At 51.1% G+C, this 16,006-nt stretch overlaps 1 protein-coding gene across 5 annotated transcripts in view; it reads left to right on the top strand.

Moving 5' to 3' along the window:
• The first annotated feature begins 4,051 nt into the window (after positions 1–4,051).
• The window catches only part of NDEL1 (nudE neurodevelopment protein 1 like 1), a 29,526-nt gene continuing 17,571 nt past the window's right edge, over positions 4,052–16,006 (top strand). For 2 of the 5 annotated variants that reach the window (XM_054847084.1, XM_054847086.1), the window contains exons 1-3: positions 4,052–4,136; positions 13,644–13,741; positions 15,104–15,257. In XM_054847084.1, coding sequence (XP_054703059.1) covers positions 13,656–13,741; positions 15,104–15,257 — 240 coding nt within the window. In that variant the 5' untranslated portion in view covers positions 4,052–4,136; positions 13,644–13,655. Of the gene's footprint in view, positions 4,137–4,425; positions 4,633–13,643; positions 13,742–15,103; positions 15,258–16,006 lie in introns of those variants that run through there. The other 3 variants (XM_054847088.1, XM_054847085.1, XM_054847087.1) reach the window with 3 other exon arrangements.

Below are 16,006 nucleotides of genomic sequence, written 5' to 3'. Positions count from 1 at the left end.
TGTGAGCAGCTATTGTGTGCAGATGGCAGGTCCTGCCCCAAACGCTGCCCTTGCACAGCTGGGGAAGGAGATGGTGGGGTGGGGGTACGAGATCAGGGTTGCTTGGAGGTAGACATCAGTCTGGGCAGCAATCTGATATATCCCAGCACCCACCAGCACTGAGGCCAGCGGACTTGTGACATGGGGTCCTTGGTGGGAGCCGTGCAAGGCCAAAGGCTGGTTGGGTTTTTTCCAGCGACCACAAAACCGCTGGGTCTGAAGTCACCTTTCCCAAGCCCAGCAGTGGCCAGGCTCACCCAGTTCAAGCCCCAGAGAGGTCCTGATGTGCAATGAGTTGACAGTTCTCTGACCGCATCCCCAGGGCAACGCTCACAGCTCCAGAGCTACAAGCAGGTCTGGATGTTGCCACCCAGCACAGAGCAGTGCCCGGCTCCCTGGGCTGTCTCCCACCCCATGCCAGCTTCTCCTTCACCCAAAGCCTCCTTTCCCCTACAGCTGCCTGTCCTGGGGACTGCTGCCAGCCATGGAGCCCTGCCAGGTCCCTCAGCCACGGCCAGGGCAGCTCAGGCACCGCTTTGCCTTGCTGATGAACAAATCCTTCACCAGACAGCTGAGAGGCTCCGCACAGCATCCAGCTCTCCCCCAGCCACTTCAGCTGGTTAAGGCGTACGGGCAGATAGGATTAGTGCTGCCGGCGTCGGGGACGTGCTGGTGGCCTCACATGTCTCGCTGGGGATGTGTAACCTCTTTGGCTGGGCTGCTCCCAGCTCCATCGCCCCCAGCCTGGATACTCCTGGACATGGCGAGAGCTGCTGGTCCCAGCACCTCTCCAAAAACCAGTACTGGGGGCTATTTCTTCTGTTGCACCTTCACCAGCATCTCCCTGAGGGGATGCCCAGGAGCACGTTGCAGGGCCCCATGTCTGGGACAATAATTCCCAGGCCATAACTGATCCCCCAGGGACCAACACTCACCCTGCATCCCACCCTTGGCGCTGTCCCCGCCACAGGTCTCCCTGTGCCATGGCATAGCCCTTGCAAATATGTGACCCCTGTGTCCCCCCACTCGCCCCACGCTGAAATGACCTCCGGCAGCCCTGCACCCGGACCGTGGGACAGCCCTGGCTCCTGCCCGCACCGGGTCCCCCCGCCCCTGCGAGAGACCCCCCTTCGCTCGAATCCATTACGGCTGCCTTGTCTCTGCCCGGCCTTTCAGCCGAGGGGCTTTTGCTGGCGAAACACAGACCTGGCTCGGCCGGCGGGAGACACGGCCGCATTGTGCGGCCGCTAATGCTAAGTGACTGCTCCTTTGTGCGGCTGGAAGCGCCGAGCCCCTCGGCGAATGCATGGGAACAGCTCCGGCTTACAATGGGGTGCAGCCGGGAGCAACCTCAAAGCAAACATTGACTTAAAAAATCGGTGTTAACCAGGCAGGCACGCCGGGCCTCTTGGGAAATACAGCCCCCACCAGCGCTGCGCCTTTGTCACTGGGGGCAAAGCCCTGCCAGGCTGGGACAGAGGCGATTGGTAAAGGCAGCTTTGATGGAGCCAGTGGCATCCATCCCTGGTCCTAGAGATGCTGTGTTGATGTCAGCAGCTGGCTGGGACAGCGATGCCACCGAGCACGGGGAGAGGCAAAGGGTATTTCCTTAACCTTGGCACCCAGCCCAGGAAAGAGGGACCAGGGAGCTCAGGTTGGAGTTTAAAGGATCCCACCAGAGATAAAAGAATCCAGAAATGTGCCACTCCACAGATGCCCCTTGAGAAATTGATTTCAGGTTGCATAGATACAGCCTTGGCACTTTGATAAAGGAGAACCCCCAGCTGCCTCACAAGTCATGATCTCTGTGATGACTGTAGCGAGGTCGCAGACCCATGCTTGGGTTATCCAGCACAGCGAGGTGCCCCTGAGCACCCCGGGTGTTGGCTTGCAGCCCGGAGCGGCACTGACCCCTGCCTCCCGCAGACAGATGTCCAGAGGTGCGGACAGACGTGCAGAGAGTTCTCGCATGCCCACAGCTCCCCAGTGAGAGCTCGGCTCATTTCTTTGCAGATGACTGTACTGCGCCTCAGAAGAGCTGCTCTGTGATTGAAGAGTGAGTAAAAAATGCACCAAGACCACATGGGATACATGGTGCAAACAGTGCACAGCATTTCTTTACAGCTTCTGAAGTGCAGTGAGAAAACCGGGCACCCAGCCTGTTCCAGACTGCAATGGTGGGCACCCAGTCTGCTCTGGAGCACAAGAATGGGTGCCCAGCCTGCTCCAGAGCACGACAGCGGCACCCGACCTGCCCCAGCGTTGGGCTGTGCACGCACTCAGCACTGCCGGCCCTGGCTGCTCCTGGCTCGTGGCAGCACAGGGCTGGATGCTGGGAAAGGAGATGTTCTCCCAGCCAGGTCTCCAGTCTCTGCACAGCCACCTCTCCACCTCTGCCCTCCAGAGAGGGTTTCAGAGAGCTAAGGGGAGGGTCAGCTGAAGTGAGAAGGTGGGAGGTGGATGGGGTGGACCAGGGCTGTCAGCATGGCCAGCATCAGCCTGGGTCTGGGCACAGGGGATATGGTGGAAGGTGCACAAATGCACACTGGGAATAAGGCTCCAATTCCAGGAGGGATGAGGCAGCTCCAAGGGCAGCTTGCCACCAGGATGACTTCTCACAGGACGCTGTGGCTTCCCCACGTCTTGCAGTCTGTAATTCAGGTGCAGCGTGCGGCTCGGAGCCGCGCTCTGCCGCACGTCCTGGGCTCAGCGCTGACGCTGCTGAGCAGCATTTGTGGCCTTGTGTAATACCCAGGTCACGCAGGGTGACCCGGAAAGTCCTGCGCAGGCATCAGGGGACATCCACGGTGCTGGCTGGACACCCAGCTGGGGAGGGAGAGGTGCGTGATCTCCATCCTCAGGTTGTCCACAACCACCCATCCCATCTGCTGCGGGAAAAGGTGGAAAAGCACCGGAGCATCAGCCCTGGCTAACCCCACATACGGACAGACGGGACATGGCAAGGGAGAGGCTGTGGGGACAGATGTGGGGACAGGGGTGGCCTTGGTGGCACCGTGCCTATGGAGGCGACAGGCTCTCCTGAGGAGCGCAGCCGGCACGGCCGTGGTTTCGGCCACCACCGCCCCACGCAGCCAGCAGCGTCGGCCCACGGCACGGGAAGCACAGGGGCAGCCCAGCAGCACCGCCTGCCGCTAATGACAGGCTGGCCAGCTAATTACAGAGGGCAGAAAATGGAGCATGCAAACGAAGCTGAAGTATTAGGTCAGCGTGCGGGAGCCGGGAGGTCGGCTGCGGGGCAGGCCCCATCCGAGAGGCACCGCGGGGGCACCCTGCTCTCCTCCCCTGCCCTCGGCCCCGGGGGGCTGCAGAGGGTGAGCCACCCGCCAGCGGGGAACGCTGCGCTGGGAAGGCAGGAGTAGAGAAGCCGCGGTGGACGGAGACGGCCGTGGAGGCTGTCGGCTGCACTAAGCTTGGCTTGGGGCCGGTGGGGTCCCTGGGGGGTTCCAAAAGCCTCTGCCCACTGCGCTCCCCTGCTCCATGGGCTCTTTGGGGACAGAAGCGCCGTGCGGGGAACACGGCGGCAGGTGCAGGGATGGGGGCGAGGGAGGAGGGCGGCCTGCCCGCAGGGACGGATGTGCAGGGGCCCTGCGCTGCCGGTGCCTGGGTCTGCCCCGCCCGGGGACAGCGGGGAGCCGAGCCGCAGCGGGCAGGGAGGGCGCAGCTCCCAAACGCGCTAGAACGGAGAAGGGCGGGACGGGCGGCGCCGTGCCCCGGGTGGGATGGGGGCGAGCAGCTGGGGGACCCGCACGCCGCGCTGGGGCGGGCTACAGGAGGGACGTCGGCATGTCCCAGGAGGGGACGGGGAGCACAGGCTGGGGTGCCGGGGGTGCCGGAGTACGGGGATACCCGGGGGACGTGGGTACAGGGGTACCGGGGTAAGGGGGGGGGGGGTACCGGGCATTGCCCAGCCGGCGCCCGCCGCCCCAGCCACACGTGAAGGCCCCACCCCTTGCGTAACAGCGGCGTCCCCGCCCTGTCGTTGCATCACGGGCGCGGCCCCGCCCCCCGGAGTACCCGGATGAGGCAGACCCGGCGCCGGCGGGCGATGCTGCGGCTGTGACAGGGGATGCGCCCCGGTGAGTGGCGGTGGCTACGGGCGGCGGAGGCCGGGGGTCCCCGCGGCGGCCTCCAGCCGGCCCGGCGGGGCAGGAGGGCACGGGGAGGGCGAGAGGGAGACGCGGACGCGGCGGGGGGAGGGGGGCGCCCCTCGCGGTGCCGGGGGCTGCGGGCCCCGCACCTCTCCGCCGATTGGTTGCAAACTGACAACGGGGCAGGTCCCGCCCTCCCCCGGGTGTCGTTGGCTGGCGGCGCAGCCCCGCTGCCTCCCATTGGCAGAAGCGAGTGCCTGTCACTAGCCGGCCCGGTTCGGCCCTGCCCGCCCGGCCACCGCCCTGCGCGAGCCGGTTCCCCCACCTCCGTCGCCGCCTGAGGGGCCGCGGGCAGCCCGGGGCCGGGAGCCGCTGGGGCAGCGCGGGGTGGGGGTGCGCCGTGTCCGGGCACCCCTTCCCGCTGGGGCCGGCCGTGCCTGCCCGGGAGCAGCGGCCTGCGGGGGAAACTTCCCTTTTTTTAAAGGTATTTTGGGTTGAGCGTGAGGGAGGGAGCCATGTCTGGTGTGGAACTGCCGTCCGGTGGGCAGGCTCGGCGGCGGAGCGCGGGTTTGCCGTAAAACTCCTGGTTTTGGGCCTCGAGCTGCCCGCTCTCCCGTGGGTGCTGGCGGTGCCTGGGCTGTGGGCTCCTGCCGGGCCTGTGGGAAGGAAACGCGTTTTCTAATTGCACCATCGCGTCTCGCTTCCCCTCGTCACGCCTCATCGCGGAGACTGACGTCGGCCTGTGAACAGGTCGGGCCGTGGCAAGCCCGGGTCAGGGTATGTCGGGGCTGACGGGGAGGGGCTCGGGCGGCTACAGCAGTCCAGTGTTGCGCTTCTGTGGCAAGGGTCAGGGCGACATCAGAGAATTTGGATGCGTTACACCGAAATTCCCAACCTATGGAGCCCGTCCAGCTCCTGAGCTATTCCTGGCTGCCCTCTGGTCCACAAGCGGGTGGTGGGCAAGGCGACTCCCCCCCAGGTCTCGCCTTCCCCGAGGCCGTGGCAATCCCTCCCTGCTGTGATGTGTGATGGAGAGGACACTTGTTTTCCTTGATGGAGGGGGACACTTGCTTTCCCTACTCTCCACTTAAATGCGGTGGGGTGGACTGTGCTTCCTGTACATCCCCATGCTGCCCTGGGGAGGGGGGCAGCCAGGATGGCTTGGGTGGTGGTGAATTGCTATTGACTTCATTCCTTCCTTGGAGTGATTTCTGAATGCAAAAGGGCATAACTGTGTGCAGAAACATGCGGCAGAGTAAGTTCACTGACTTTCCTGGCTGTCATCGGGGGAGCGTGGCTGCTCCCTTTACAGTCGCTGTGCTTCCTTTGTCCCAGAAGGCGTTTGTTTTTCTGTCATCCGTCCCCAGTCACTCAGAGGAAGCTGGGCATGTAATTTGCCTCTGTTCTCATAAAATACTCGGTAGATCTGGTGCCTAGTGTACATCTCTATCGAATGTTTTTCAGTAATTCTGTGCCGGTTTTTCTGTGAGGTTTTTATCACCTCCCCCTCAGCGAGTCCTGTTGTATTTTGTATAAACATGACCAAGCTTGAACAGTCCCTGCCTCGTACTCCCAGTTTGATGAGTTTGACCTGAGTTGCAGCAGACATGCCATAAAGGATGAACACATCCGACACGAGAGGAAATACATTACTAGAGTTAGACTTCAGTTAAGTGAGTTCCATTAATGCATTGATGTCTCCTTCCTAGGGAGGAGAGCTGTCCTCACCCACCCACAGCCCAGCTTCATTGTCCTCGACCAGTTTGTGCTGGGAGTATTTGGTGACTCAGGGCTTCTCTGTCTGTCCCCTCTGAAACTGTCTTGGCTTGGTCACGAGTGCAGAGAAGAGGCAAAGGACACTTCTGGGGGTCTGTGGCGTTTATTGCCCTGAGAGGTGGTTAAATATGTGAAACTGCAGAAGAAGATTTCTTTAGGTATTTAAGCCATTTTTTTCCTTTTTCCAGACACAATTACTGGATGCTGCAGAGGGTAGGTGGCTTGTCAAGGTCAGTGTTTTGTTAGAGTTATTAGTAACGTCTGTCCTGGGGCAGAAAAGTGACTAGGAGGCTTTTGTATTTATTTATTTATATTTAAATTTGATGTATCAGCAATGTGACTACACCAGCATGCTGGCTGATAGTGGCAGTTAACTCTGGTTGTACAGGATATGACAGATGTGGGTAAGTAGTGCATTTTTTGGATTCATAGGGTTAGGTCTGCCCTGGAAGAGATCCTCTGTCTTGCTTTCAGACCCAGACCTGGCTGGGCTGTATATTTATGTTGTATACGTGGAGGCAGAGCCCAGGCATTCTCCTTTTGGTTCGCACATGCGAAGATTTGATCCTGCATGTCATTGGGAGTTACAAAGGTGAAAGTATGTGTTCAGAGGCATTGTGATTTAATTTCCTTCCCCCCTCTTTGGGGTAAAGCCCTCTTTTCTTATTTTCTATCCTGAGTCTGTAGAGGTTGCAAACATGTGACATAATTCCTCGTTTGGTAGGGAATGAAAGAGAAGAGAAAGGAAAAGAATAAAGTGGGGAGAAAACACAAGACTGATGATGTCAGTGACCTTGGTGCCACAAGGAGTCTTGTCTCTGGAGATATGTCTGGGAGTAGACTCCCAAAAAGTATGGCAACAAAGTACTATTTATTCCCTCAGTCTATTATAGTTATTTTTGAGAAGCAGGGAAAGTCAGACTACAGCAAGGAAATGGTCTTTTTACAGCCCTTCTTGACGTTTGTGATACCACAAACATAATCAAGATAAACTATGAAGTGTGTTCAAGCAAACTGTCTTTTCATTGCTGTACTGCACTCATCCATGGGCAAAACGAGACATACTCTTCAAAGCATATTTTTCTTGATATGATTGTGTCCATTGAGGGCTCTTCTGTTGATACAGCTCAGTAGCAGATTGTGTGGCTTCCCTTTCCTGATCAACATAGAGTTTGGGGATTTATTTTTAACTCTCATCTTGTTAAGTGCTTACTGAAGAAACCTAAGGCCCTCTCTGTTGATGGCTGGCCTGTGACTAGCTTTTGGATAGTATTTTTCAAAACCATTTTCCCCTCCCTGACACTGGTAGAAGTTCAGAGATGTAAAAGCAACAGAATTTACTCCTCTTGGAAGAAACCTGTGCTAACTGCTTTTCCCTTTAAGTTTCTTGATCACTTGTCATTCCGCAGTGTCCAGAAGCATCTTAGCCCTCTGGCCACCGCCTTCCCAGGGAATGTCATCATCAGCGTGGTATTAATTGCTAAGATAATAGGGAGGCCCAAGAGACCGGTGTGCTGTCATTTGTTGTAAGCTCTTTGCTGTGCATGTCTCAAGCTCTTGGATAAAGTCATTGCTTCTGGGTAGGATGCTCTGTAATTTTTCAAGGTTTAAGGAGAAACCAGGCAACTGGAAATTCGAGAAGATGTGGGTTGGGTGGATGACCTCCAGAGGTGATGGGGGCGGGGGGGGGGGGCGGGCGGTGCAGCTCATGCCAGCTGCCAGCCTCTGCTGTAGAGCCAGGGTCAGTGCTCCTGGTGTTTGTCATATCTCACCGACTTTCCTAAGAGGTGTTTTTTCAGAGACTGGAGACTGAGGCAGGGAGAAGCATATCCTTTTCACAGCCTTAATTCCCTCCTTGGTTTGCTGTTTACTCCACACCCTTCTGCTCTGCGTAGATTCGTCCCTCTGGGTTTCCTGGGTATGGAGCTGGGAGCAAATTGTTCTCATGGTCAGGCTCAGGTTGTTCTGGGACACGCATGTCTTCAGGGGCCTTTTCTTCATCTTTGCAGATACTGAATCTGCATCAGGAGCACCGACGTCTTCAGATTTTCCTTTTTAAGGCACTTCAGTGCTGTTACTTGGGAACAAATAGAGGTCAGATATCTTAAACTTCCCATGTTTGTGAAAGGGATAAATGCTTCTCAATACAAAATTGTGATGCCTTTAGTAGTTGTAGCTTGATTTCTGAAAAGAGGTTTCTTGCATCAGTTCCTTCCTTCTGGTTTCAAGGCTTGCATCCCAGTGCTGGTTAACTCATCAAGGGTTTTTTGCCCCACTGGATATCGTATATTCACAAGGTGTGTGAGTCTTGACTATGTGATGTAAAGCATACCTATTTTATTTGATTAAGGCTGATTCCACAAGAGACTGTTGAGATCACAAGGCTTTACTGTATGGTGTTTGGTTATCTTAAAGGCTTTTAGTCTGAACAGGTTCCTGCAAGTAGGATTTGGTTATCTTCTGCCTCCTGTGCTGTCCAAATTGGAAATGCAGGATTTATTATTACAGCAGAGGAAGGAGTGCTGTGCTGATGCTGCGCTCTGTGACTTTCTTTTTTTTCCTGAAAGCTATATGCTGCTGTTGTAAGAGGCAAGGAGGCATTTGTTGTGGTTGACCAGAGAACATTCAGTTCAAAAATAGTATTGCAGGAAAAGACAGAGGTTCACTTTCCGAAGCAGTGATGGATGCAGGCAGCCTTCCAAAACGCCTATGAAAATGCCTCCAGCTCCTATTTCAGGATGAGGAAAAACAAGCACAAATTGGTTGGTGAAATCAAATCCATGGCTTTTTGTTTGTTTGTTTGTTTTCCGTATTCTAATAAGTGAAAGACAATGCAAATTTGCTTTGATTTTTGGCTGGAGTGCTCAGGTTCCTTGGCTTTGCATCCTGATTGGGTTTTGGAAAAAATCCAGAGCTTCAGGGGTTTGGGGGGTTACCTGTAGGTTCTTGTGGTTTGAGAGGGTGAAGAATGGTGGAAGCAAGATTTCTTCTGCTTTTCTGTCTGTGAATCAGCATAAAATGGGAAGAGGAAGAAGAACTGGTTGTTGACAGTCCTTCCTGTTCTCCATGGCAGCTCTGGACAGTGCCAGCACTCAGTGGCAGAGTCATTCCCTGCGAGAAGGGGATGACTGCGGCAATTACGTGGCACTTGGCATTTTGGGCGACTCCAATAGCCAGAGTGGGTTGTTATCTCAAGAACTGAAGGCCAGACATAAGCTTGGCAGAATTTCTTTATCAAGTCCTATGTTGCTTGTTTAATTCCAAAGGTCAATGGCCATTTGTATTGTCTTCGTTGGTGGGGCAGCACAGTGCCGATGCGGGAGTGCCATGTCGCACTGGAGTGGTCTTGCTTTGCCCCTGCTTAAGTCTTTGTGTTTGGTGTCTAAAAATATTGGGCAAACAGGACTGTGAGGAAGCAAACTGGTGGCCTGTGTGCAGAAAAAGGACATCAACTACTATTAATTCACTTTATGTGGCAAATACTTATAAGGTAGTTTTAAATAGGAGAATGTGGGGTGATGAAAATCAGGAAGAATGGTTTATCCAGCCACTTGAGATGCTGCAGGTACATCCCAGGTGAATTGCAGCTCCTTCTGAGCACCACTCAAAAGCATTTTGGACGTGCTTCCTTAGCTCATCCTTACCACTATGCGTCAGTGAATTGAGTTGACTTTGAGAGTGGGGAGGAGTGGATTCCTGACTCTGGGAAGGGGTGGGTACGAGTCAAAGCATCGTGTTATATTTCAAGCTTAGTGTTTTGATCTGATATTTGATCCAAACCCTAGCAGCAGCCTTCAGTCACACGGAGAGCCGGGGAAGCTTTATTTAAGGTACTCCGTTAGACTTCAAGCTGTGTTTGTGTTTTCATGACTTCACTGAAAGGTGGCTCCGTAAAGATTTCGGTTTGGCCTTGAATGCAAGATTCCTTAAGCTACTTGAAAAATGCTGTCTGCGTGTTAGTTTAGTTACTTCTGCTGCATGTTGGATTCAGCCTTTGGCTCTTGTAATATCCAGAGGTTACTGAGCATCTCACTTGTAAGGAGGCTTTTGGAGGTGGGAAACCAGATTTGTCCTGTACAAAACCCCCTGGATTTAGAGAAATTCTTAACCTATGAGCTGCATTTTTTTTTTTTTAGAGTGATCACAGTGTAGAAAAGCTGTTCCATTTTAACAGTGGAGAGTTACTCTGTCCCGCTGACTGTGTAAGGGGGGGCTTGAAAGGAGCCGCCGCGTTTTGAACGTAGCTCTTGTTTTAGAGCTGCTTCGGATCCTGGAGTTATGCCCACGTAGCTGAGTTTTCCCAGGGTGCTGTGTGAATGCTAGGCTGTGTTGTAATGAATTCTGAGTGGGCAGCAGCATAAGCCTGCTCTCATTTTCCCTGGAAGACGCTGCTGCATTGTCTTGTCTGTATCCTGAAAGCCTCAGTGTTATTTGTCAAAGGCTTGATTCTGCAAGTGCCACGTATGCAAAGAAGCCCGTGAATAGGAAGGGCTTGCTGTGCTGGTTCTCAGCTCCTCACATAATGCCCAGAGCTGGGACAACCGGCAACAGGCTGAAGCAAAGCAGTTTTTGTTAAACTTTTGGTATTCCATGGGCATCTGCTCTCCCACATACAGGATGTTTAAAATTGTCTAGTTATGTTCTGATAATGCCTAGGAGATGCTTTCTGTCAGGCATATGCATGTGCTTAGGTAGGCCGTTGTTTCTGCACCATAAACGGAGGGAGTGTGTAAAGGTTGGCAGGAGTGAAGTGATTTACGTACAGCCATGTGCATTTGGAAGCTGTCTGCGTCTCCCAACTCTCAGACTAGTATTTTGGCCATGAACCACCTTGTTTGCAGAGCGTGTATATGCGCTCTTATCTCTTTCTCGTCACCCGTGCGCGCGAGGGAAGATGAGTGATGTAACTGAGTACAAAAACTGGGATATGGATGTTGGAGCTTCGTTCTGCACGCTGCCATTGGCATCTGACATAGGTGTTTATGCAGTGCAGTTAGCAGATCAAAAACTCATGCTGATAGCAGTAGGCATGATGGTGGATGTGGGGTGTGGGTGATCATGAACCGGTGCTTAGCCAAGACAGGCAAGGGATGGTAGACTTCAAAAAGGTGAGCTTGCTCCCACTGGGTGGGTTTGGGAAGGATGAGTTGCTACTGAGGTGCCTGAAGTGCCACAGGGCTGAATCTCCTCCCTCTGGGGTCTAAAAGGAAAGGGTCTTTTTACAAGGGAGTGAGGGGAAGAAAAAAAACCTCTCCTGCATCAGCAGTTGGTGATTCTGTAAGTACTTGTGGGTCTCAGGCAGCCCCTCCCGCTTCTCGCACAGACTGATGTGTTTGCAGGGATTCCTCGGAGGTTTATTTCCAAGGGTGTGCCCCGTTTGAGCAGACAGGAAGGAGTCTTGGGCCCAGACCTACCTTATCTCAGCTACTTCTAGGAAATGATGTAAGATGCTTCCTTGTACAAACTTTTTTCTAAACACATCCTGAATTTTGCTGATGGCTGGTTTCCAGGATGTTTACATTTTGAGATCAGCTCCGCTGGAGCTGTGAGAGCTGACCCCTTTTTGTGCTATGCCTCGCTTATTTTGGGAAGAATGTGCTTCTTGCTGATCTGAGTCTCTCCAAGTGTGCCAGTTTACAGCCGAGTGCCTTAGAGGAAAGGTCAGAAGGCTTTTACTGAAGCGGTTTCAGTGAGATCGGTGCAGGACTGATGTTATGGACAGCACGCAGCGGTAGCTGGGCTGAGCTGTTCACCTCTTCCTGGCAATCGGAATAGCAGTTTAGGAGTTGCCTGACACGTGCCTGAGCCACAGCAGATGTCTGCTCCCCTTAATGCACCCAGCTGCAAAACCGCAACAGTTTGGGAGATGATTCATGGGCTCTACCTCCACTGTAAACAGTCTTTTGCATAGGACTTATGATTTCTCCTGTGTTGTGATCAGCTGCCTTGGTAACAGGTGCAATAACTGAAGCAAGTACAGCCAAAGAAATTTTTATCTGAAGAGATACAGCAGGACTGAAAATATATGTGCTGGGGGAATTATAATGGCTCCACATGTGTCTTATTTTCTCAGTACAGGGCAGTGCAGACAAGGAAATGCCATCAGTTCTCTTGGGCAGTATGGAGACCTGATTCATGACACACTTGCATCTACAATAAAGCTGTAAAGTTAAATACACAAAGTGTGAGGGTTGGGGGTTTTTTGAGGTGCTTAGCACCCTCTGGATAAATTTGATCTTGTGCCCTTGGATTGTGGCAGCTGCAGCCTCAGTTGAAGAAGAAATGTGCCAGTTCTGCCTGGCTTTATTTGTGAGATAAATACCAGTCTCTGAAATGAGCCTGTCTGCCTGCTGATGAAAGCATGGAATTGTTTTGTCCCACTTTTAGGTGTCTAAAATGTGGGTCACTGAGATGCAGGACATATTAGCGTGACACTTTTAGGCCTGAAGGGACAGTGTTGGCTATTGATGCCTGTTAGAGTGTGAAAGTCAGGATTTCTAGGTCAGCTATTACTGATCAATGAGCTTGATGCAGGCGTTGTGTAAAGCCTCTGCTTTAAACAGAGAAGAGGTTGGTTTTGCCTTGTTCTTTTCTGGGTGTTAATAACAGAATTTGAGTCTTGGCTTTTGTGGAGAAAAAAAGATGCATACTCATAAAAGAGCTGCAGAATTGCTTGGGGAGAGCTCAGAAGCAGTATACGGTGTGGCGTGTCTCCTGGCTGTGGTCAGGAACTATGCAGATCTGAACACTTTTCCTGGTCCTGCTGTGCATGGCAGGACCATGACCTTCACTTTCTCATCTTCATCAGCTTCTGAGACCTGGGGTGTGTTGAGGCCTCAAATGTCTTGCGTCCCCCTGGACCGTGTATTGCTCTGCTACTGAGCAGCAGTATAAAAACTACATGTTGGGTTGTGTTTCTTACACTGGCTAATGGCTGAGCAGCAATGCAGATGGCATCCAGCAGTCCAAGCAGCTGAAGAAAGGAGGTCCTTGTCGAGAGAGTGCAGTCCCCTGCCTTGGCATGGGAAGCTGGTTGTCTGAACATCTCCAGGCTGGAAACGTTGTTATATGACACGACCATGTAATTTTGAGAGAGGCTGATCTTTCTTGTGTCAGTTGGAGAGGACAGAGGAAGCAAAACTATGTGGGTAACTTCTGTTACCTGTGTGTGTTACACAAAAGCAGGAATTAGCTAGGACTCAACATAGGAAGAGTAAATTGAATTTTAATCTCCGCAGCACAGCATGTTAGCGGTTGACCTCAGAGTGTTTGTCCTCGTTCATTACATGTCTTTGCAGCTCTAATAGCTCTGTGTTGGCAACAGGAGGCAAAATCTGTTTAAGAACATTTTATGAACAAAAGTGGAAGCTACGATAACTGTAAATTTTAATATCCATATCAACTGTGGTCCTAAGTGAGCTTGTGGTATTAACTGCTGTTTCAGTGGCAGGTACAAAATACAGCCAAAATTTCTGGTCTTATTTCAGGCTGCTGCACGAGCATTTCCAGAAGCTGGGTAAAATTACATCGCTTGTTGCAGCAGGTCTCTGTGCTGAATGATGCTTGTTAGGGATTGTTAACATCCCACTTGTGGGTGCCAAGTCTGGATGCCGCTGTCAGAAAGGCCATGGTGATGAAGCCTAGTACTTAGCAGCAGTTGCAGGAGATGGTCTGTTTGTCTGTTTATCCTGAGTATATTCTTATGTTTGTATCCTGCAGGTGATATTGATCATGGACAATGAAGAAATCCCGACTTTTTCGAGTTCAAAGGAGGAAACTGCGTATTGGAAAGAGCTTTCCTTGAAGTACAAACAAAGGTATGGTTGTAGATTTGCAGGCTGGATTTGGCTCTTAATGACCAGAGCATGGTTTAATTTATTTCTCTGCAAGGCTACTCCAAGATGGGTATTAGATATTTTAGAAAGAATCTCTGCCTTTCCAGCTTTAAATCCAGCTTTAAAATTTCCAGCCTTGTGGGAGCTGAGTGTTTCTTGCACAGTGTTACCATGCCATGAACTCCAGGCTATGTTTCGAGCATGTTTGAGCAGGAGCAGAGCCCTTTTGCGATCATGTGCATCTTTGTATGATTAAAGTGCTGCCTTAAGTAGTATCTTGATGTTTTATCATAAGAAGGCGCCTTTGGGCTTGCCTTGTATCATTGCTGTTCCCTCGAGCTTCTTGTAGTTGAATTACTGGTATGAAAAGTGGCTGATGTGGTGTCTGCTGCGATTTACTGAAGTGTACCTCATAGTCCAGCCTGTACTAGTGTCCTCTTTTAGGAGGCACAGGGCTTTTTGGTTGCCAAAAACGACAAGACAGGTTGTTGTCTTGAGTAATGCTGTGCTTCTTGTGGGAGTGGCGTGTGGTTTGAGGGTATTTTTTTGAGTGGGGGGCATTGGAGACTCCCAGTTTATTTTCTCTGGAAAGCTTTCGTGGGCATTCAGTGTTATTCATGTGCAGCTGAGGAGGGGCCTGTCTGTGTGGAGAACCCTAAGCTGTTCTTGGGTGTCAGAAAATTCTGTCTTAGACACCAGTGGATATGTTGTTTCCTAAAGCCTTGTTAGTTTTCTCTGCTGCTTACTGAGAGCTGAGCTATTATGTGTGGTAAAGATGCAAATGTAATAAGCAAAGTATGTGGAGTGGCTACTTCTAGTATTTAATAACTTCCAGTGGTGTACAGTAGGTATGTGCTGGCTTCCTGCCGAAGTGCTCAGTAACCCTGAGATTCAAACCTTCACACTTTTCAAGAACCTTTAATTTCCAGGTAGTGCAGAGATCTAGAATCTGTTGTTCTCTCACAGTTTTTGACCAAAATCAGGTTAAACGTTTGCTAAATTCATTGACTCTATCAAGTCTACTAGCAGTGAAAGTTAATGGACTATAAAGTGGTTTTCAGACTCCCATGAATCCTGTTAATAGCCTTGATATGGGTTTGTATTCACACATGCATTTAATGTAGCTATTTGTTTTGATGCAAGAGAATTAATTTCCTTTTATAGCTAAGCTTAATGTAATTTCTCTGTTTCCCCATTTTTCTTTTTCCCCCTTAGAGGTCTATGGATGACACTAAAGTAGTTTAAAACTCCTATTTTTTCAGCATATTATTTTGGAAGAGCTGTGGATTTTGTTTTAATTTGGGAGATGCTGGATTTTCAACTGATGGAATCCTCTCCTTACAGCTTCCAGGAAGCTCGTGAAGAGCTGGCTGAATTTCAGGAGGGAAGCAGAGAATTAGAAGCTGAGTTGGAGGCACAGCTAGTGCAAGCTGAGCAGAGGAATAAAGATTTGCAAGCAGATAACCAAAGACTGAAGTATGAAGTGGAAACATTAAAGGTAGGTCTTTTCTGTAATAGTGTTGCCTCTTCTTAAGGATATGTCTTGGATCTTATTTTAGATTGTCTGGTCTGTTCTTGGTCACTGAATATCCAAACGAAGTTAAGGAGTTGTCTGTTTAAGATCCAGACTTTAGTATGGCATGTACTCCAAATAAGGCCAGGGAAATTTGTGGCAGAATTTTTCTTGTTCACATCATGAAACACTTGTCATGGTGTTTGTGCTCGTTTGTTTGAATTCTCTAGGCTTTGCCAAGTAGTAGCTTTATTAGTTACACAGGCAACGTCAGCATAGCAACAGGGTGGACAACACAAGTATGTTTGGTCAGACCACTGTGTTGTCATCTTTCTTTGCAAACTAGTTTTTTTGCCCGGAAGGTCTCCTTGGCTTTATGAGACCTTAAAGAAAGCTGAAGATGGGTGATTTGTGCACATCTTTCAGAGAGAATCTCCTAATTAATTATTAACAGCTGTATCTGGAGACAGGAATTGCATAAGGATCTGCATGTGCAGTAGGTAACTTTTAATTGCTATCTCTGTGTTAACAAGTTCTTTTCTCTTTTGGAATCTTGGAAAAGCCATGGGTTTGGTAGTCTTGGGTTATTTTAGTGAAGGCAAAGGTTGGAAACTTACCCAGTGGAAATAAAGTTTATGGGATTACTTGTTCGCGTATCCAGTCCCAGCTCTATCTGGAAGGTCAGTATGTGTTTTAGAAGGTCAGTAGTTTTTCCGTAAGCCCCAACTGTACCC

The sequence above is a fragment of the Grus americana genome, chromosome 18 (genome assembly GCF_028858705.1).
Source record: "Grus americana isolate bGruAme1 chromosome 18, bGruAme1.mat, whole genome shotgun sequence".
Lineage (NCBI taxonomy): Eukaryota > Metazoa > Chordata > Aves > Gruiformes > Gruidae > Grus > Grus americana.
The sequence above is the reverse complement of the archived record's forward strand: the minus strand, read 5'-3'. Positions and strand labels throughout refer to the sequence as shown.